This window comes from Hipposideros armiger, unplaced genomic scaffold (genome assembly GCF_001890085.2).
Source record: "Hipposideros armiger isolate ML-2016 unplaced genomic scaffold, ASM189008v1 scaffold_97, whole genome shotgun sequence".
In the NCBI taxonomy this organism is placed as follows: domain Eukaryota; kingdom Metazoa; phylum Chordata; class Mammalia; order Chiroptera; family Hipposideridae; genus Hipposideros; species Hipposideros armiger.
Window position 1 is genome coordinate 1,161,390 of NW_017731447.1, and position 23,176 is coordinate 1,184,565.

Below are 23,176 nucleotides of genomic sequence, written 5' to 3' on the forward strand. Positions count from 1 at the left end.
AAAATGAGCAAAATGCCTGAGTCCAAGCTTAAAAGTGCCCACAGCCACCAGAGCTCTAAGCTAAAGATTCCCAGAAATTATTTTTCACTGAAGCCAATAACTTTTCAAAACTAAGATAATGCCAGCTGTGTATAAGTCATTATCTAATTCTTTAAATTATATATAACATCAATACTTTAATTCTAAGAGGTTACGATAAACTGGATTAACTCAGAAGGGGGTCAGTCAGAAAGTCTGGGTGAGGCACATTTTTTCTTAAGAGAACTTGGAAAATGAAATTTCAGTTTATCTATATATTAAAGATGTATAGATACATGAAACAGCCCATTTGATTTCAATTCTATGTGGAGTAAAGGTAAAACAAATCTGACAGAAAATGAGTGAAAACAAGAACCAGAAACTCTAAACAGGCATAAAACCTATGAAAAGTACTTTTTGTTTATAAATAATATAGCAAAGTTCTCCTTATTAAAACTAGCACCCAATGTGAATTTGCTCTTCATCCAAATTCACCAATGTTGCAAAGAAGATTACATTTGTAAGGGCGGCAATAATAACAGTACCCTGAGTGGAGCACTTACCAAGTATTTTTTTGTGCTAAGTCTTTTCCATAATTATTTCATTTAATTTTCTCAATAACTTGATGTAAGTTCTCGCATTATCTCCATTTTATAGATGAAGAAATTAATGATTAGAAAGGTGACTTGCTCAAGGTCAGTTTTAAAACCAGCGAATGGCAGAGCTGATATTTGAACTTCGATTCTGACCACTTTACTACACACGCTCATATCCTAACAGAGTAGGGAACAAGACCCCACAGGAATTTTCCCTTTTTTACATTTTTTCTATCGTGTTTGTATTGTTCTTAGCGTATCTGAGGTTTGTTGGAATCCAAATAAAACAAAGTGTTCCTGACAAAATATATTGGCTGGCAGTGAACAGGGGCAGAGACAGAAGAAAGGAGTTAAAGGTAAAGTATTTGCTGAAAACCGCCCAACATATTTAATTGACTGCCAAGAAAGTCTCGTTCCAAAGGCTAAATATAAGTCAGCCAGAGACATTCAAGCGCTGCCCACCAAGATGACAAAAAGGATGCCTCCAGGCTGTGGGTACCGTGGACAACAAGGCACACATCCATTCAAACTGAAGATCTATGTGCTAAGCTCTCAATTCACAAATCACTAAATTTCTGTTTCAAATGATAAAATGCAAAAAGGTAGGGACTTTCTAAAATAATGCTTATACCTAGATTCTCCATCACAGACTTGAGATTTCTAATAGCCTGAAAACAGTGTTTTAAAGGCCTCTATGTATTCCACTGTACGGAGCAGCCAAATGAGTATCTAAATTTTTAGGCGAACCGATTGGAGTCCTGTTTGTCAGCAGTCTGCTCTGTGTTGCCCTGTGGAACCCTGCATACTCTGGAAGTAGACCTCAGGACCGGAGTTGCCTTCATCAGTAGAGAAGGCTCAAAGACTTGTTATGGAAAAAGACAGGGCAAGACCCCAAAGAACAGTGCTATTCTTTCCCAGCCCAGTGAAAAGTACCAGAATTACGTATGATCAGGTTTTTTTTCTTTCTTTGAGGTATGGTTCACCTTTAAGAGACAGGACAAACAATGAAGGAATTAAACTGACATACCAGAGTGTTATTTTATTCCAGAGATAAAAAATAGTATTTATATTATATGTATTAGAAAATTTCAATACTATCGCTCAACTCTAAGGCAAATAATAAGAGCACTGGCACCCATGGGATTTATACGCATTCACCGTGTGACTATATTCTATCATGAGAAGAGAAAACCTAGAAATTCTCAAACTTCAAAAGGCTACTATCTTGTTGAAAAAGTGAAGCTATAATGACTTATCTTAACAAAAAGACCCTTGAAAATTTAACTGACTAAAAGCTCTCCACTCTCGAACTTCTATAAATTCCCCTTTTTACTACACTCTAGTTCACTTTAATAATCCATTAAAGTCAGTGAGAGTACTCCTAAATGAAGACTGAGGCCCATCTCTAGGGTTTAAAAGCACCTAAGTTTTAAGTAGAATTTGTCTTGAACAATTAAGATACCAAAGTACAAAAATTCCCATTTTCAGGAAAGAAATAATTCATTTCCTCTCCTTCCAAAACACTTATTTCACTGCCTACCGCATCACCACTCTGTCGACGCCACACAATTCCACAAGGAACAAACAGGCAAAATCATTCAGCCAACAAGTGTTATCTCATAGTAAGCATATCAGTAGTACAGCCTGCATTCCAAAACACTGCTATACAAGGTAATTCATTTTGATCATGCCTCTATTGCCATCTGTTTGCATAATGACCTAGCAACTGGTGTAGCAGGGACTGCAAACTGGTCAATGAACTGGTGACCGATGCTTGGAAAGTAAACTTGCAGCACATTTATTATAAATTTTGCATTCTACTTTGAAACTTAACTTCATTGTTTAGATGAACAATCTCATCGGCTGTTTCATTTAAAAGAAACCAAAACCCTACCTCCCAAATGCTAGGGCTGGATCAAGTACACTGGAACACTTACCTAGAGCGGTAAAGTCTGAACCAGATTTGAACAGCGCTGAAGCGAGAAGCTGAAACTGTGAAAGAAAAATAGGAGCAAATTAGCTGGCGAAGCACATCAGAAAAAAATAACTTCTATAATTTTGACCACTTATTAGCCACTGTATGTCTCTGTACATAAGTCTATTTACCAAATGCAGTGGCAAGAAGAACACATTTAAAGAATATGTTGACTTTTCTATTGGACTGCTCATCGTTTTTCAAAATATTAGACCAAGACCTGGAATGGTATCATTTAAAAAATTTATTAAAATATGTATTTATTAACAAACAACTGGTCAACTGAAATAAAGAGGAAAATTACTCATTTGGGAATCTATTACATATAGATAAATTGGTGTCCTGGACACCAATTCTTAGTATATCTGCATTCTCACTTCAAAAATAAACACATGCTACTATAAAACACCCAATGTCTCTGCTGTGTAAATCAAACTGAGAAATAAAGCATGGTTATTATGTATAGGCCATTCCTAAATTACAACTTAGACTGGGACTCCACAATCATGTATAATTATATTGCTATATAATTATGAAGGCTCAAAGGCCTTTTTGACCCTGAAATAATATAAATGTTGATTAGATTCCTAGGCTAGCCAGTTAATTCATTTAAAACAGGCAATGGAACTGAATAATAACAAAACAAAATTAAGACAAAACTATTGCCTACACTGGTAATTTAACTTGGTAAAAAAAAGTAAAAATTTAGCAGAATTATATTTATTTTGAATGAGAATGCTGGAAAACTGGCAAGTTAAAGGAAAGAATAAGAGTAGACAAACGGGTAAAATCTGAATGGAATTCTTGGCACTTTGCAAGGCTTGAGAAGTTGATACCACTGATTCCTTAGGATACATTTTATACCTATGCTCCAGCCTTTAAATTTTCAGCTATCAACCACACTAATATTTGTAAGCCCTGATTAATGGTCCTTTGAAGGTCAGAAAGTATATGAATATTCCAGAAGTAACTATCTAAGCAACAGCTAGGAAAAAAGAATATAAAAGGAAGAGTTGAAAATATGTGGATGTTCTTTATATATGCTGGGATTCAGTCCTCTGTCAGAGGTATCTATTGCAAATATTATTTAGTCTGTGGCTTGCCTATTTTTTAAATGTCTTTTAATGAAGTTTTAATTTTGTTGAAATCCAATTTACCAAGTTTTACCTTTTATGAGTAGTGCCTTTGTGTCATGTCCAAGAAATCTTTGCCTATCCCAAGGTTGTAGAGATAATCTGTTTTCTTCTTGAAGCTTTATTGTTTTGGGTTTTATACTTATATCCATAATCCATCTTAAATGAATTTTTTAGTAAAATGTGAGATAAGGGTTGAGGTATCAGCACCATGTGTTAAAAAGACTTTCATTTCCCCAGTGGACTTGGGACCCTGGTCAAAAAAAAAATCAATTGATTCCATATGTATGTGGGTCTATTCCTGACCTCTATTCTGTTCTACTGCTCTATGTGTCTCTTAAGCCAGGACCACGATGCCTTGATTACTAGGGCTTTATACAGAGTCCTGAAATCAGGTAGTATGAGACCTCAAGCTTTGTTTGTCTTTTTCAAGATTGTTTTAACTACTCCAGGGCCTTCGTATTCCCATATAAATTTTAGAATCAGTTTGTCTGTTTCCACAACAATAACAACAACAACAACAACAAAGAAACCCAAACTTGCCAGCATATTGATAGACTATATAAAATTAAAAACCAATTTGGAGAGAATGGACATCTTCACAATTTTTAGTCTTTCAATTCATAAATATGATATATATCTCTCCATTTATTTAGGTCTTCTTTAATTTCCTACAACAGACATCACTACATATTTGGTTTTTCGATATTAATTTAAACAAGTTTTTTTTTTTTTTTTTTTAGCTGAGCCATCCTGCCACCTGTTGGCAGCTCAGCTCAGGCCAGGAATCGAACTGCTGTTGCTCAAAGCTCGCACTCTTGAGTGTAATTTAAACAACTTTTAAAGTTTCATTTTCTTATTGTTCATTGCTAATATAAAAATAATTACTTTTTTTTCTATTGACCTTGTACTCTGTAACCTTGTTAAACCCACTTATCTTAGTATATTGTTTTGTAGACTGCGTGGAGTTTTCTATGTACACAATAATGTCATCTATGAAGGCAAACAATTTTACTTGCTCCTTTCCAATCTATAAGCTGTTTCTTGCTTTTTCTTACATGCTGAATAGATGATGTCTGCTGACATGTTTTTCATAGATGTCCTTTCTAGGACTAGGCAGTTTCTTTTTATTCTTAGTTTGCTAAGAATTTTTATCATGAATGGGTTTTAAATTTTGTCAAATGCCTTTTCTTCACTTATTGAGGTGACCTATGGTTTTTCTCCTTCGTTCTGTCAATGTGGTGAAAGATTGATTTTCAAATGTGAAACCAGTCTTGTATTCCTAGGATAAACCCCTGCTTGGTCATGGTGCATTATTAACCTTTTTGTATACTGCTGGATTCAATTAGGTAAAATTTTATTAAGAATTTTGCACCTATATTCCTGAGGGATTTTCTTCGTTTATAATATCTTTGTTGGGTTTTTTTTAGATCAGAGTGAAGCTGCTTCATGAAAGGATTTAGAAAGTCTTCCTGTTTCTGAGAGTATGTAGAGTTGGTGCTTTTTTCTTTAAATGGTTGACAGAATTTACAGATACAGCCATCCAGGTACACAGCTTTCATTGTTAGAAAGTTTTCAATTACAAATTCAGTTTCTGTTGGTAACTGACATGGAGTTCCTTAAGATTTTCTAATTCTTCTTGTGTCTGCTTTGGTAAATTGTGTCTTTCAAGGAATTTGTCCATTTCATCAAATGGCTGAATTTGTTGACCATTCTTCATAATATCTCCTTATTACCTGTTAATGTATGTTGGGTGTATAATGATTTCCCCTTTTCATTTTTGATGTTGATAATTTGTTTCACTACTTTTTTTCTTGGTAAGTCTTTCCAGGGGTTTACTGATTTTATTCACCTTTCAAAGAAACAACTTTTCATTTAAAAATTTTTTTCTACTGTTTGTTTCCTATTTGACTAATTTCCCATCTTCTACTTATTTGAGGGCTCATTTGTTCCTCTTTCCTAACTTCCAAGATTTACTGGCTCAACATACAGAAGGATGGGGGGAAAGCTGCCGTTTAAATAATCTGATTAAATAAGTAAAGCTGATATGTACGGGTCTAGGATTTTAACAGGAACCCAGTGATACTAGACAATCTGAACAAATCAGGATATCTCATCCAAAGTCTACACTTGAGTATACAACTATCACCTCAATATCTCAAGTTGGCTGTTTTACATGCATCTCAAACTGAATATATTCAACATTAAACTCCTGATCCCACTCAGGAGTCCCCTACCCACCACCAACAAGCCAGGTCTACCTGGGGCTTCTCCTTTTAGTTGATAATAACGCCATCCACTCAGGCCAAAAACTCTGGAGTCATTTCTTTCAAACCTTACATCCAATCCACCATAAAATTCTGTTGATCCTACCTTTAAAGTATATTGAGAATCCAACCTATTTCACTTCTCAGTATTTCTACCGCTCCTGCTTTGGTTTGAACTACAATAAATCCTTGCTTAGCTTCTACACTCTCTGCCTCCATCTTCATTTTCCTTTCATCTATTCTCAATACAGTAGTCAGTGATCTAATGAAAACATACAGATCGTATCACTCCTTTGCACAATACCCTGAATTTACTCATTGAGAGTCAAAGTCCCAGTCCCAGCAATGGCTACGAAGTCATTCGCAGTCTGATCTCCCACCCCTGCTCTTACCTCAGCTCTGGTTCCTCTCACCCACCTCCCCTCTACTGGGCCACCACGACCTCCCTGCTGTTCTCCTAAACAAAGCCAGGATGCACTCACCATGGGGTCCTGGTTCTAGGCTTCCCTTTACCAGGAATGATCTCCCCCAAATTATCAGCTTAGGTCACTTTTTTATATCCTTCAAGTCTGTGGAAATCTCATTTCTAAATGCGGTCTATTATGATCATCCTATTTCATACTGCAAGCACCCAATTCTCACCCCTTAGGATTTTGGTCTCCCTTTACCCTTTTTATCCCTCCTGTGCCTAGAAGAATGCCTGGTGTATTGTAGGGACTCAATACACATCTGTTAAATGAATGACACCAGCACTGTGGCAGCTCAGCAGAAGTGGACTTAATACAAAATGTGCAACACTGGTTGAAAACTTATTTTTCTTGTTCCTTCTCTATTATAGAATCCTCTCTGAAAATGGTAAAAATGATTTTATACATTTCTTGGGCCTTTTCTAGAAAAAAAATGTCCTTTTCACAAGGTTTACTAGATGCTCATTATAAATTTAGAACTCATGCTCTGGACACTGGACAAAAGCAAAGAACCGTTATTTGGTATCTGGTTGGTCATCTACCATCATTTCCCCAATAACAGGCATTGTGATGAACACCATCATAACCACCTCCTAAAATAAGAGAAAAATCTAAAACCCACTTTTAGTTGCTGATATAATGAAAACTTTGTAAAACATACACAGAGAACAATAAAAGCTACTACAGAAAATAAATAGCACTAAGGTCTATCCTGATAAGGGGAATGATTTCTTAAAAGGAAAGTGAAGATCTATATGCCTTACTAACAAATACTGTAAGTGTACATACTGGAGCTGTCACCAAGAGATTTCTTTCCCCAAACAAAATCTGTTCACACATGTTTGAACCAAATGATAATCTTATAGACCAGTAATTCTCAATGTCAGGATGGTTTCAGTTTTCCGTTACGTAAGAGCAGACAGAAGAAAACCTTAAGGTGAGGGTATTGTTTTGAAAAGTTTCTGATGCTGACACACATGTACAACAGTATTTTAACTAACCTCTACTCGGGCCATACGCCTCTTGATAGAAAAAAACTTTTAAGAAACAGAATGTAAGTCTGTGCATGCAAAAATCGTAATTTGAGACTACTGAGGAAAGGAGAAAAAGAGCAACCCGCTAGCAAGATTTAAGAAATGGCTCTGTTTGAACTTGAGGTACCTCCCTGTGCTGGTTTTCCCCATTAGCTTTGCTTTAAGAACACACTGTCTGTTTTCTTTGGCCTGCTTGCAGCTCACACAGCTGAAATTATTTTCTTGGCAATATTCTGTTTTGTTTTGGTTTTGAAAAATAATAAAAAATGAATGTTCCCGTGTTATAGCCATTTTAGATAGACTATGGAGAAAACACAAGGAAATCTATTTATAACTTTCAGATGCATGGTCTAACAAAATGAACATTAATGGGCTCTTTACAATTATGTTCAGTTACAAAGCACAACAGATTAAAGCAAATATATTCTGCTACGTGGGAAAACTGTGATAATTTCCCCTATTTCAAATAGTATCATGAATTGACTCAAGGAGAGACAATGAACTGTCGCCCTTCAGGGGGGTTCTGAAGTGTGTTCTGATGGTTCTCCACCTTGTGAAGGGCTGTAACCAATATTAAGTAAGAGAAATAGGCTTTATTTTCACAGTAGGCAACTATGAAGGAGTGTCCCTGTGCTTTGGTGCCAAGGACATGCAGGCTCTACTGCTCGCAAGTGCCATAAACCTGGCGCCTGGAGGTGATTCGCTCTCAAATCGGAACCCTGTGTCAAGGCTGAGCAGAGAAAAGCCCTGCTTGCTGTTGCTCTTACAAAGCTAAAATAAACCAACAGCTAACAGATGAAGAGATGCAAGGGGCAGAGCCACATACAACCAGCACCAATGCAGTGAGTGGAAGGTAAGATGGATTCCAGTTCAGATGCTGCCAGGTGAACCATGAACAAGAATGGCTGGCAAAAGGAAGTAGTGACCAAAGGAATCTCAGAAGCTGCAATAGTAGGAAGACAGGCTGGAAAACCGTGGAACTTGTGGCTGATATAGTCACACACTGTGGAAAGGCAAATAACAAGACTATGAAATCTTCTGCTTCTATCTCATGCTGTGTAACAAAATAACTGAAAAGTAAGAATCTGCTACTCATTTCTCAAGCTTAGGAACTACCAATAAATGGAGTCAGCAGCCTACATATGGTCAGACCACATTGCTACCACATTCACATAACTACGTCTGGAGGCAGCAAGCGTTCTACTTCCACCAGCCTCTTCACCTTCTCCCTACAGGGAGGGGAGTTTTCTTTCTTCTCTTAAAGGGTTCTGGGGCATCCACAAAAAAGTTTATATCCCACCATTACATAATCCTTGAGTAACAGAAGCATGGGACTAGGAAAGCAAAAGCTCCCATTGCTTTCCCCAAAACACAGAACGAATGTCTATTAAAACTTGATACCTGAGAATCCTTTTCTACATGGAGCAAGGGTTTTCTGTGTGACTTGAATGTTATGTCACATGAAAATAAGCCTGTTCAATGTTTCTTCCATCTGCTCTGTGCCATTTCTAAGATTATTAGTGTCATCATATTTTCCTTTAAACATCTGAGAGCAACATCAGCAAATATAAGTTAGAAAGACTTTTGTTACAGTTCAGTTTCTGAAGTTTATCACCACTTTTACCTCCTTCGTCTCTTCTGGGTCTGAATGATCCACAGTTATATAAAGATCGTTTTGCAAATATTTCAGAGCACTAAGGGGATCCATTTGGGCCTTCTCTTCAAACCTAGAAAAGGTAAACAAGAATAATGACTGGAGTTATGAGACAACATCAGGAATGTCTTTTAGATCTGAAGCAAAACACTGTGTTACGAGGAGTTAGTCTGACTATCTAAAAAAAGCTGTGTTTGGGAATCCGGAAGTAAGAAACTGTCACGCAGAGTCCCTGAGGTGTGATGGTGCTGTCGGTGGGCACAGGCGCTTGTGTTCTGAGAGACTGCGTAAGAGCACTTCCCACCCTCCTCTTAAAACTCAGATAAAATCAATTACAAAACCTAGTAAATGTGTTAAATATTTTACATAACAAAACTGCAAAAAAGCCAAATGTTTCATATAAAACACGTAAAGATAAAATAAAAATACTTGGTTAGATTTGTGTAATATTCTTGTTTTCCACTGGCGGTGCTTAACAGATACTTTAGAAGCAGAAATGAGTACAGTTTCTTTTAATGAGTATCATTAACACTGATTAGCTATTTTTAATGAGACTATTTCAATGCCTCTGTCAGTGATAACGACAATAACAAAAACAAATGCAGCAACTCATCGAGCATCTGTTATGTGCTACACACTGTATTGGGCATTTTACATAGATTGCTTTGTTTAGCCTCACAACTCTATGATGACGATAAGTTTTATCATCAATATTTAACAAAAACAGATGAGAAACTGCGGCCCAGAGAATGAATATGGCCAAGATAAGGGCCAGTAAGTGGCAGAAGTAGACTCAAACACAGGTCTATCTGATTCCAAAGCTGGAAAGGAAACGAGTTCTCTTTAAAAAAGTCTGTTGGGACAATTTCTCTACTTAAATAAGATAATGTCCTTTTGCTATGGCATAATTATATATGGATTTACTTCTAATACATTTGTATGCTTTACAAATGTACAAGGAGAAAGAGAAGAAGACATTTAATTTCATTTGGGAAAGGAAAAGAATGGTGTTTAGGCTGATGGCATCAATAATTTCCTGTCTTTAGAGCTAATTTCAGTGATAAGGTACCTGTATTGCCGGCAGGGGCAAAGACTAGCAAAATATTACAGCTGTCTTGTACCAGATGATACCATGATTGTCAGCCTGCCAGATGAGAGTTCTTAGGCAGAGGTCATGTTACTCTACCATCTTGTCCACAACAAATTAGACCAGGGTTCTGGCACCTGAGTCAAAAGCAATCGTCTCAAGCTTGAACAGCAGTTTACAAAGTGGCAGGGGCATTCTGTCCAGGGAACTCTCTCTAAGATGCTCTCTTAGACAATCGGAACGTGATATATACAGGACACATAAATGGCAGGCTCAACTCAGAAGGTAGCAAACAGAAGACATGCGATGATAGATTCCTTTCTCCCTTCCTTCCTTCCTACCTACCCTTATCTACCAAAGCCAAACCTAGCTACCTACCTATCTCTTGTTTATCTATCTATCTATCTATCTATCTATCTATCTATCTATCTATCTATCTATCTATCTATCTATGCATGCCGTGATGTTGAGGGAAGGCAGAGTCAGCAGTAATCAGTAGAACTGGAGAAGCAGGCAGAAAGAGAGGGGCGCAGTTACAAGGAAAGCTACTACAGTAGCTCCTAGCTACTAGAATTATTCCAGTATCCTAACCAATTCTCCATTAGGCCCCACTGTTCAAATGCTGAGCAAGCACCTTAATTCACTGGATATTCTCTTAATAAATTCTGTTTCCGTCAAGTCTCCTAAAGTATGTCTTTCTCCTCTGCAATCTGAAATAACCTAACCAACACACACCTACCATCCTATTAAATTCAGTAAAGAGATTCGTTTTCCTGGAAGTTATGTTTTCTCTCTTCTTTTTCTAGGGTTTTTTTTTCCCCTTGCCTGTAAAAACTTATCACTGGCCTTGTGTTTGCAGTCTAGAATTTTATTTCAGCCAATAATTCTTCCCTGTAAAAGGAACAGGAATTAACGCTATTAATTTCTTTTTTCTTTTGCCCCTTTCTATACCCCAATCGTCAACAAGTTTGGAAACTTGAATGTTACAGAGAAAAATAATAGTGGCGCTTTATTTACTGCATCATGTGGTACCATGAAGAACAAGGAGATAGGAGATACCTTCTTGGCATATGATATACTTCTCTCCCTCCAAATTTATATTTTAGTGAAATAGAATAAATAATTGTTTTCCATAAACCAGCAACACAAATAAATAAGCCAGCCCAGCAGTATAGGGTAAGATTCTATATAATGAAAGACCTGGCATCTAATTTAATATGAAATTTGAATTAAAAAGGTAATTTTCATGTTCTACCCAATTCATAGGAAGCAACTTCGATCTATTCTGCCTGCAATGTAGTAATAGAAGGAATGAAAATTAATTTTTTGGAGAGCAAATGATAATTCATCAAGTCTACCACTATCTTACAGAATTTCAGATAGGGGTGCATATAGAAGTATATAATATTAACTACAGTGTTAGTTATAATAGCAAATAAGCAGAGGATAATTCTAAGTATTCTACAAAAGGAGGCTAAGTAAATTACACAAAACAGAACACTATTTAGCTATTATAATTATGATTTGTACTTGTATTTATTTACATGGTAATGTTTGCAACACATATTCACTGAAAGAAATCAGATTCGAAGTAATATAATCCCTGTTTTTCAGTTAAACAAATAAAAATCTGTGTGTGCACATACAGTTTGAAGGGTATACACCAAAATATTATTATTTCTGAATGGTGGGGTGGCAAATGATTCTTTTGGCACGGAGAGAGGACTTATTTTTATTATTATCCATTCAATACTTTTTCAATTAAAAGCCAGAGGAAAGTATTTATAAGCGAGTTCCAATTCCTCACAGACAGCACTGAACAATCTCCTTTACTCTCTATCGGGCTTTTGGTCAGGAAATTTTAAAAAAGAGCTCACCCTAATATTCCATCTAGCAGTTGTTTTATTTGAGGTAGCAAAAGAACTCTGTTATTTGCCCATATCCTTATAAAAACAAAGTTTAACATTAAGTAATGTACTAAGAAATAAAGTTTTAGCAATGTGAACATCCGGTGAAGGTACCTCCAACTTAAACCTTGTTTAATAATACAGAATTTATTTCTTGCATTCCAGCCAATGTGAAGATTCAGACCCTTTCTCCTGTAGATTCTGTGGGAATACAGAGGGTGCCAAAAAGATGTATACACATTTCAAGAAAGGAAAAAACTATTAAAATTGTAGTATTCACTATATACTGATAACAAAAGATGAATACAAGCCACATTTGACTTCTGCAATGACAAGAGGTGCTCAAAGTGGTTCCCATCAGTGTCCAGACACTTCTGATGACGGCGAACTACTGCTTGAGCAACGATGACCAATGCGTCCACTTGTAAACATTTTTTTGGCACTCCCAGTATACTAATTATTCGCAGTAATGCCAAAGAAACAGAAGTAACTAGTTTTTGTTTTAATTTATCTCTGAAGCACAACTTGTGAAAGCAGAGAAAGGAACAAAAAGTAAAATGATATGATAAAGGAATATAGTTGGATTTATACCTACACAGAGATTTTTATGTATTTATAGTCTATATAAAATATATAGAACACATAAACACATGTGTATATACATATATGTGTGCACATGTGTGTGGAGACAGAATACCCAGGATCAAGTCCTGGCTGTGTCACTTAAGGGTGAGTAACCTTACATGAGTTATACAACCCATTTAAAAACACCTCCATTTCTTCTTTTGTAACACAGTGGTAACAGTGCTTACTCCATTAGCTTACTGTGAGAATAATATGGAGGCTCTAGCACACAAAAATTGCTCAATAAATGCTAGCTATTATCGTCATTAAATCCTAACCTTCTCCTTCCAAACCATAAATTTTTATCATCTAATACTATCAGTAACTAAAAGGACAGGTATACTTTTCTACATTTTCTAGTAGCCTATCACCTGCTAAAGCAAAAAGCAAACATCGCTCGGGAGACATACATGAAAATGTTTGATTATATGATTTTGCAATTAAATGGCAAAAGTAATGATGTAAAACTATAATCATATTTGAAGTTGTATTCTGAAAGATCAAATTATAAAGATATTATTTAGTCGACTATATCATCACATTCACTGTTAAAGAAATTATCAACAGGTTAGGCATATGTCAATAATCTAGAACTGATGTAACTTCAAGTGGTTAGGCCTGAATTACTGGATGATGGGTTTATCACCTTTATAGAAATTTTTCCCCCATTATTTTAACAGTTGCAAAATTTCCTTGTTCTATGTTTAAACATTTTAGCATCAGTATCTATCTTCACTTTGTATCTTCCTTTGAAAGAGGAGGGAAAAATAAGGAGAATAACAGGACATTTACAAAGGTTACGATCTTCACAGTTATTTGCACTGTCATGTTACTAAATTTCCAAAGACAAAAACCAAGTACAATAGCAGATAAATGTTAAAGAAAAGTTTCTGTGAATTATTTTTATACCTGTGTTTTCTGATGAGGTACTTGCAATGCCGCAGTAAGTAATCTTTTGAAGGCCTACACAACTTCAGCGACCAGAAGTCATCTAATCTCATCTTTGGGGAGCACGATTTTCCTGGATTCCCACCAAATAAATAATGCACCTGTAATAAAACAAACCATATTTGAAAAATGCATTCATACTCAAGAAACTACATAAGTCATAGTAAAATTTCTTCATTTTGCTACTAGTGTGTAACAGGTAACTTCCTCAGTCTTATTCATATAAAAAAAGTCAAAACATTATTGCAGGGCCGGCCGAGTGGCGCGATGGTTAAGAACTCGCTTGGGATGCCGGAGGGCCCCGGTTCGGATGTGAGGGCCAGTGACGCTGCCCTCCACAGCTAAGATGGTGAGCAACAGCTCAACCTGGAGCTGGGTTGCCATGAGTCGCCGGCGACAGCGTAGGCTGCAGCCCCTGTGGCAGTGGGTTGCCATGGGCTACCATGTGTAGCCAGCAGCCAGCGTGAGCGGCCAGCAGCCGCAGTGAGCGGCCGTCCAGAAGCCGGCGACTGATCTGCCTCGCCAGGGAAGAGCGCAATGACGGTGCCAACTTGGGCCAGTGAAGCAACATTCTCCACAACTAGATTGAAGAACAAAAATGACGGCAACTTGTCTGTTCCCCTTCCCCCAATTTCCCAGCACTGTTCCCATCCCCCCAATACCCCAATAAAAAAAATCTAAAAAAAACACCAAAACATTATTGCAGTTCTATCAAAGGCTTCTCTTGATTTTTCTCAAGTCTCCATTTTACTTTAATTACTGTGGCTACTTCCTTAAATTACATTTTATGTTCAAATAAGTTCTATCACCACAATTACACTGACAATGGAAAACATGAAACAAAAGCAATGATAGTGATAAAATTAAGAAATGAAACCTCAGTTACAACTGGAGTTGGGATAGCCTGCAGGAGTAGCTTTCACTCCCTACCACCGGAAGGAAGTCCATTGCCCCCACACTGGAAGATGTCAATTACAGACCCCAACAGGAAGAGAGGCACCTTTCATTCTCAAACAGGAAATGCGACTACTTTACTACCCCAGCAGGAAGAAGGAACATTTTCTACCTGAGCAGCAATAAGCCCAGCCAACTGAAATGCTGCAGCTCAGCCAATGAGAAGCTGGCGTCACCTGAACTCTTCTTTTCCTCCAAACAACTTTCATTTTTTTCTTACTGAAGACTACTTGTCCCACCCTACTTTCTATAAAAGATTTCCATCTTGTATAACTCCTCAGAGTGTATCTGTGCTTGCTAAATGAGATGTTGCTGAATCCACAAATCATTTAATCAAGCCAATTAGATCTTCAAATTTACTCAGTTAAATTTTGTTTATTAACAGTAAGACACTAATCCAAGATACAGTTTACTTAGAGCAATGAATAACGGGGATTATCAAGTTAATCAAGTGTTGATCATAATAAATTATGTATTTGAAAAAAATGACACATATGTTGAATCACTAAGGTGAACAGTAAAAATTTTTCTAAATGTTAGCATCGTTAATTTTGCTTTAGGCTTAGTGTGAAATATTAAATGGCACATATAATTAATTTGTGAAGTAACTTTTAAAATATTATTCTGTTATTCAAGTAACGCCAAAAAGAAATGTAAAAGCAATGCAATAATGATTTCACTATATTAGTTACAGTTTTAGTGATAGTCTGTACTTATAAATTAAAGCATTTATTGAAATTTAAAAAAAATTTACATTCAATATTGTTATAGAATAGCAATATTATTTTTATCCTATGGATGGAAATTCATTTACCCTTTAATTTGGGAGATGCTAAGAAAAAGAGCTTATATCCACTCCCATGTTATCTTTTACCTAAAGGTCTCAAATGATGTAGAATTTAAATAATCATCTATGGCCTAAACAGAAAGAATACAGGTTCTGTCAGTAACTTATTATATAATCTGAGTCCAATCACTACACCACCAGGAATTATGGATTATGCAAAAATGTTTACTGTGTTAAAAAAATTTAGGGAGAAGTCATATTGAGTATCTGCAACATATTCTATTGAATGTCTGTTATGTACTATAACTTTTCAATCACGTCCACTCAAAAATAATCAGAAACAGAAATATTTTGGGATGCTTTCAGATTGTAGGTCATGGAAAATTTACAGGTCCATGCAGTCAAGGGTACCTTGTGTAACTCATCATATACAAGCTGGTGGGCAAATCTTGGGCATGGTTCTTCCTCCTGAAGACTTTTACTTGGATTATCCTTTGCAGCTTGATCATTTTTGTAGACGCAGGACCTGCAAGACATTGCTTTTAAGGCATTCTATCCTAGAAAGCAGCAATACTCATAACGTTAGAGAACTGTACAAAGCTAGTTAACTGCATGTCTCATTACCAACAAACAATTACAAATTTGTTCACATCAAATCGTTCTGGCCATTCTCACAAAATAATCTGAATTTGTTAGAACTGAGTTCTGCAGTTCTTCTAATGTCCATCAAAACCTCACGTAAGAACAACGTCCCTTGTGTTGAGACACAAAGAGCATTGATGATGCCTCAACCCAAAGGCTGAAAGAGATAATATCGATCTATTCACAATAAAAATGACAGTAGGTTGTTTTCATTTTGACCGTAAATAAAGATGAAAACATATTTAGAAAATAATAAATTCCTTAGTTGCTGAGCACCACCCCCTATTACTGAATGGAAGATGTTCTCTGAAGTGCTTCTGCTTTGTAGAATATTCACTTAGGCAGAGCTAGAGTCTATGCCAGTGGTTTCCAAAGCAAACTGTGTAGCACCAGCTGAGATGCTCTGTGACCTAAAAAGGTCCTGGTTTGAAAATGCTAAATAATGCCTCCCCCACCATGCTTCATTTTTATAAAATCTAAGAATTGGGAACATTAAAAAACAAACAAAAAAACACATTGTTCTCAAGTTAGCAAAACACAGATGAAATTACAATTTTCTTGACCCCAGACCAGAAACCATCTACTAACAGAACAATTCATATGTAAAATCCATTCACTGAACATCACTGTGTAGACAGGCACGGGTTTTGACTTTCCCTCTCATTACGGACATTTAAATGTGTGACGTCACAAATTCACACCGGCCTTCCACTTCCCTCTTCTTTTGACCCAACAACCTCGATACATGTCACACTGGGACTGCAGCACCGACAAGCGCTCTTACCAACTGTTCCTCACTATGTCGTAAATCCAGAATGAGTTTCTGACATTCTCTTCCCTCTTCTCCTTGTCTTTGCTGAGTCCAGACAAGACATGGATTTCATTCAGTTCTGGGTCAATGGTTGCTCTCTGTGTGAATCCTGTCATTGGAACTATAAATTGAAAGAGAAAATAAGATGACAACATTCTTATTGAATGACATATTAGTGCTACTCTGTGAAAGGGTAAGACATCCTTACCCTGCTCTGTGTCCACAGAATTTACTTTCTAACATACTATATAACTCTTATGTTAAACAATAAACAATTATTTATTGCCTTCTCCCTACTCCAGAATATAAGCTCTACAAGGATCAAGGTGGTTTGGCTCACTATTTTGTTCCTAGTGCATAAAACAGTGTCTGACATGTAACAGTTACCCAGCTATCTGCTGAAAGAATAAATGGTAACAATCAGAATAGAGCCAGAAAGAGGGAACTAGAGGAAGGAGGCATGCAATGTCATCATTCTTTTTGAGGGAATGGGCAATATTTTAAATAACTGATTTATTATCTGGGTCAGCTCTAATTTAATAGTACAGATAAAATATTCAAATCTTGACCTGGAAAAACAAAATTTGACAAAAACTGAAACATAGGTTTAATATGGTCAGAGTCATCATTTAAAATTTTGTATGACATACAATGAAGTGACATAATTTCCAAGAAAAAAAAAATTTAAACATTTTGGGGTACATGTCATTTTGTTGTCCTAAGTGGATCAAACTCCCCAGGTAATAACATTTTATTTTTCTAAGAAATCCATTAAATAAGTGATGGCCATTCTGCACTATCCAGTAATTTGAAAACACTGATATGGCAAATGTAAATTATTCTCATCATTGTTATTTGGAAATATTAGTTGAAATATAATGTTATGGTTCACAACTAATTGCCATGTACCTAAAACAATGTCCTTATTTTAACACTACCTTCTTATGTGAACAATTATGAAAGACTCAAAAAGCGAACCAAACATCAAACTGAAGTATAATATTTCAATCAATCCAGAATACTAGCCATATTGATCTTCATTTGTCTTTATCTACTTTACTAGAGCCAAACAATCCAGTATCTATTCTTTCCTAGTTTACCTTAAATTCAGGTGTCCTCTTACATTCCTACTCAATAAATTTGTTAGAGCTATTTTAGAAACGCTCCAAATGTATTTCATAGCAAATATGCTAAAAAATTACACACATACACACACACCACATAATCTGTTATGTATCCATACACAAGTACACTTATATTTATACACATACATACATTGACCTATCTTAATAATAACTTCACCCCTTGTGCCATAGTCATTAGTGGCTTGGTAAACTTCCAAAAGTGCCAAAGTTCTGACCTATGTGCCTCAGATAACCTTGGAAGAATGATAAAACTGTAAAGAAATGAAATCACTATTAATAATGGTGGAAGTGGAGGATATAACTGCCTAAATTTATTGTACTTAAATTTCTTTGTCCGATTTTGTCTTAATACTGAGCTGTTTTCCTTTTTTATAGATTAAAAATCTGCATCGTTTTATTTATTTTTAATTTTTAAATTTTTTCCAGTTACAGTTAACATTCGATATTATTTTATATTCACTTCAGGTGTACAGCATAGTGGTTAGACATTTACATAGTTTATGCAGTGATTCTCCTGATTAGCCTAGTACCGACCTGGCACGATACATAGTTGTTGAAACATTACTGACTATATATTCTCTATGATCTCACTTATATGTGGAATCTAAAGAACAAAATAAACAAACAAAACAGAAAAAGACTCACAGATACAGAGAACAAACTGATGGTTGCCAGAGGGGAGGGGCGTTGGGAGCTGGGTGAGAAAGGGGAAATGATTAAGAAATACAAACTGGCAGTTATGAAACAGTCATGGGATGTAAAATACTGAGCCTTTGAATTAAGAATTCTATAACATGGGCTGGCAAACTATGGCTTGATCAGGCCTGCCTAGTGTCAAATGAGGCCTCATCCATTCATTTACATTTTGTCAGTGGCTGTTTCCACCCAACAGTAGCAAGGTTGAATACTTCCAACAGCAAACTTACGAGCTGCAAAACTGAAAATACTTCTGCCTGGTTCTTCACAGAAAAAGCCTGCTAAGCCCTGTTCTATAATCTTTTAAAATGAACTATCAGAGATGTAGGACTCATTATAAACTAATGCAACAAACTGCTTACCTTAAATAAGGATCCACTGAGGAAATGGAAATTTTTAAGTGGAATGGAAGTCAGTGGAGAAAGAAATTTTGAATTCTATAAAATTTTGAACTCTATAGAGTCACCAGAGAGGGGATTAAAGGACTATTGGGCTGGGGGAGACATGAAAGAATATGGATGGCTATAAAACCAAATTTTATATGCTTCCTTTTCCATATTGTCACATTTTGCCTAAGCATCTTAGGGGAAGAGAAAAACGACAAAGGGTTGCTTGTCAAGAAGAAAAGCAGTGGGCCGGCCGAGTGGCTCAGTTGGTTAAGAGCTCAGTCAAGAGTGCGAGCTCTGAGCAACAGGGTCACCGATTCGATTTGCGGCCCGAGCTGAGCTGCCAACAGGTGGCAGGATAGCTCAGCTACAAAAAAAAACCAACAAAAAACCAAAAAAAAGAGAAGCAGTGGATGGGTTTACAATATTCACGGAGTTGACTGCCCTGTTTACAAAACCTGTGCTATAAAGTATTATAAAAAACTACTTTGATTACACAGCATACTAGAAACTATACACTTTCCCTTTTTTTAAAAAAATCTTTTATATCCTTTTACACTGCATAATGTTGATTCTGTCTCCCAGGTATATATTCAAATCTATTACTGGCTTTTTAAACAACTTTACAGAGGTATCATTCACACACCATACAATTCACCCATTTAAAGCGTACAGCTTGGTTTTTTTTTTATATATCCACTGAGAAACCACCATCAAAATCTAATTTTAAAATGTTTTCATGACTCCAAAAAAACCCCCATACCCATTAGCAGTCACTCCCTCCCATCCCCCCCTTTACATGTGCCCATCATTTGACATGTCCAACAATTTAAGGTTCTACGGTAATTTCTCCACACCCTCATCGACATTTGCTATTGTCCATCTTTTTTATTATAGCCACCTTAGTGAATGTGAAGTGATGCCTTCTTGTGGTTTTGATATGCATTTCCTGAATAACTAATGTTAAACACATTTTTATGTGCTTATCAGCCATTTGTGTATCTTGTTTGGAGGGATGTCTATTCAAATCTTCTGCCCATTTTTAAACTGGGCTATCTGTTTCTGTATTACTGAACTTTAAGGGTTCTTTCTATATTCGAGGTAAAAGTCCCTTATCAGATATATTATTAGCAAAAATGTTCTCCCATTCTATGGGTTGTCTTTACACTTTCTTAATGGTATCCTTTAAAGCACAAAGATTTCTCATTTTGATGAGATTCAATTTATTTTTCTTTTGTCATTTGTGCTCTAGTATTGATTTTGTGCTAGCCCGAGTTAGAGGGACATAATAACTCATCATAAGGCAGAGCCAATTAATATGCTAAGTGTCTAAACCAAGACATTGATCTTCTAAAGCAAAAAATAAAAAATTACAGCCAAATGAAGATATTAAACCACTGGGTTCAATATTGGCTTCACATTCTCACGTTATTTCATATCAATAAATCTTTAATCTTTACAAACGTTAATAGAATTATATTGGGTGTGCAAGAAATGACTGTCTTGAGAGAATGTTCTCTTTTTAGCAGGATTAGCACCAAAGCACTCAAAATATTTTTGTAATAGTGTCCTTATCTATAAGATATGTAATTTCTAACTTAAAAACATGTGTTTGAAGTTAGTTTGCTTATAATATAGAAATCAGATCTGTATATTCAATTAGGTTTTTGAAGGCTAGAGTAGGAACTTAAACACCAACAAGTACTGGAAATGATAGCGGATAAAAGTAGAAAATCTTGTTTTAATCTAGACTTTCCCAATTAACTGTGATTTCAAGCAAGAAGCCTTTTTTGGAACTCAATTTTCTCATTGTAAAATTGAAAGGAGGGCTAGGCAATGTACTGGGTTCTCTTCAAAGTTGAAATTTCTGTTGTTAAGATAAAACTCAGGAGGGTGATGGCAGTGACAGGATGAACACTTGCAGTAATATTAAACTGGAGTTAATGTGCAGCGTGGGTAGGCAGAGTGAGAGACCCTTGAGATATAACTGATATCACTTAGGAGGCAGTTAGGATTATAATGGAGTGAACTGGAAGAAGGTAGTAAGGAACTATCAATAAAGAATCATTATGTGTACATGAATGCATCAGTCAGTACAAGAAGAGTTGATGTTATGTCATAAGCACAAAAAAATCCCTGGACTGACATAAGAAACAAAGCTTAGAGCAGAAACTTATGAAAAATAAGAGTAAAAATGTTTCACTGAATTTTTTTGGAGATATCCAAATGTTTTACTTTAAGAATACTCAAAAGCAAAATTTCTCAAGGACAAAATTTCTATTATCCTTATATTTACAGACCCGTACAAATATAATTTTTATTGCATATGAAAGAGAAGGAAAAATGTCCTTTTCACCATCTGAGGACTTTCCTCTTTCCTAAATTCTGGGAAATGTATCTCCAGTATGTCTTCAATTATTTCAAAATTTCTTAAATTTTGATTTTTCTGTCTTTCTGGAACTGCTGTTAAGATGTTGGTACTTGTACAACTCTTCTCCATACCCTTTGGTTTTTCTTTTATATTTTCCATCTGCTTCTTTTTCCCTTTCCTGCTTCTTCCTGGAAGAGTATTCATTCTAATCTTCCAACTACTTAATTCATATCCATTCTATTTATATTTGTTGCATTCTTTATTTCAAACGTATTTTTTATATCTAATATTTCCATCTGGTTCTGTTTTTGATATTTATATCTTATTTCATATTACTAATGTGTTTCCTTATAGTTTTACTTATATTGATCATGTTTGTTTTAAATTCTTGGTTCACCTACTATAGATCATATATGCTGTCAATTTATTCATTTCTTTGGAGATGTAATCCTCAACTGTCTAGTTACATTATTTGTCTTTGAGGTAATGTTTTTCTGAGTAGCAGCTATCCTTTCTGTTAAGATGTATTAGGCGGGACCACAGGCAAGGTCTTAGTAGCGTCAGTGCCCATGAGCTGAAAGAAAATGGAGGGGGAGCCATTGGGTAGTGAGGCCTAAGCGCGAAGAACCAGTTTATCACTTGCATTTACTATCACACCCTACACCACGGTTTCATACCTTTAAACCCTTGGGGGAAGTACAGGGCAGTCTCCCTGGACTTGAAGGGTGAGGAAAGGAAGAAATGAATTACTGAGAGCGGGTGGTCAGTGCACGTCTGTTTTCATCAGTTCTCAGCTCCTGTAGGGTTTCTGCACTGTGGTAATGTTCTCTGGATTCTTGCACTAGTGCTGTGGGTACTGCTGCTAGTTTCTGAAGTGAAGGAGCAAAAACTGGCTCAAGCTAATTTAGGGGACAGACTGCATTCTGATTCATTTAAAGAATTCCTGAAGGCCAGTTGCCTCTCTCTATTTTTCCAGGGTTGACTTTGGGGAAGAGAATCAGTAGCTTCTGTTAGTTTGCTGCTTTGGCAGAAATACTTCTCACTTTATAGCATTTTATGTTGTTTGACTTCTGCTTTATTAATTATGCATATTGCATTACTCCTGTAATCACTTATAAAAATAAAAGCTGGATGAACAAAAATGGCATTATGAAAAACTAAAGACCTAAAGATCAAAACCAAGAAAGAAGCTTTCATTCTAACATGTTATAAGTATTAATACATCTTCTGTATTAATTTTCTTCCCAGGAAGGAAACAAGGCTATCTTTTTCAATTTAATAGTTTCTAATGAGTGGTTGCAGGGGGAGGGGGAAAGGAGAGGAGATTTGCAAACATATAATATTTTAAAAGCTTTTAGATTCAACTGCCAAAGAGCTTGATTGAATGCCAAGACTCTTAACCAGTCTTTATAAAATGACTCACAAGGAAAAATTAATCAGACAGGTCAGTAAACAAGATCATATGTTAACCATGAACACACTTTGAAAAGACACTTGTCTGAGAAAATAGGGTAAGAATTATACAACAAACAACTATTACTGCCAACCTATTTTTACAGTCTTACCAGAAAATTATAATAATAATCCTTTAACTCGCCTATTTTTTCTCTAGCATCTTTAAAACTTGAAATAGAACAGCTAAGGAGAAAATCAAATAAAATATTTTATCTGACA

The 23,176-nt window shown here is 36.0% G+C and overlaps 1 protein-coding gene across 1 annotated transcript in view; it reads right to left on the reverse strand.

Annotated features, from left to right (window-relative positions):
• The window catches only part of MKLN1 (muskelin 1), a 167,487-nt gene that overhangs the window by 11,505 nt on the left and 132,806 nt on the right, over positions 1 to 23,176 (reverse strand). Inside the window, exons 11-15 of the mRNA XM_019646086.1 lie at positions 16,878 to 17,025; positions 15,863 to 15,977; positions 13,672 to 13,811; positions 9,115 to 9,217; positions 2,552 to 2,606 (exon numbers count right to left, since the gene is read on the reverse strand). Coding sequence (XP_019501631.1) covers positions 2,552 to 2,606; positions 9,115 to 9,217; positions 13,672 to 13,811; positions 15,863 to 15,977; positions 16,878 to 17,025 — 561 coding nt within the window. The remainder of the gene's footprint in view (positions 1 to 2,551; positions 2,607 to 9,114; positions 9,218 to 13,671; positions 13,812 to 15,862; positions 15,978 to 16,877; positions 17,026 to 23,176) is intronic.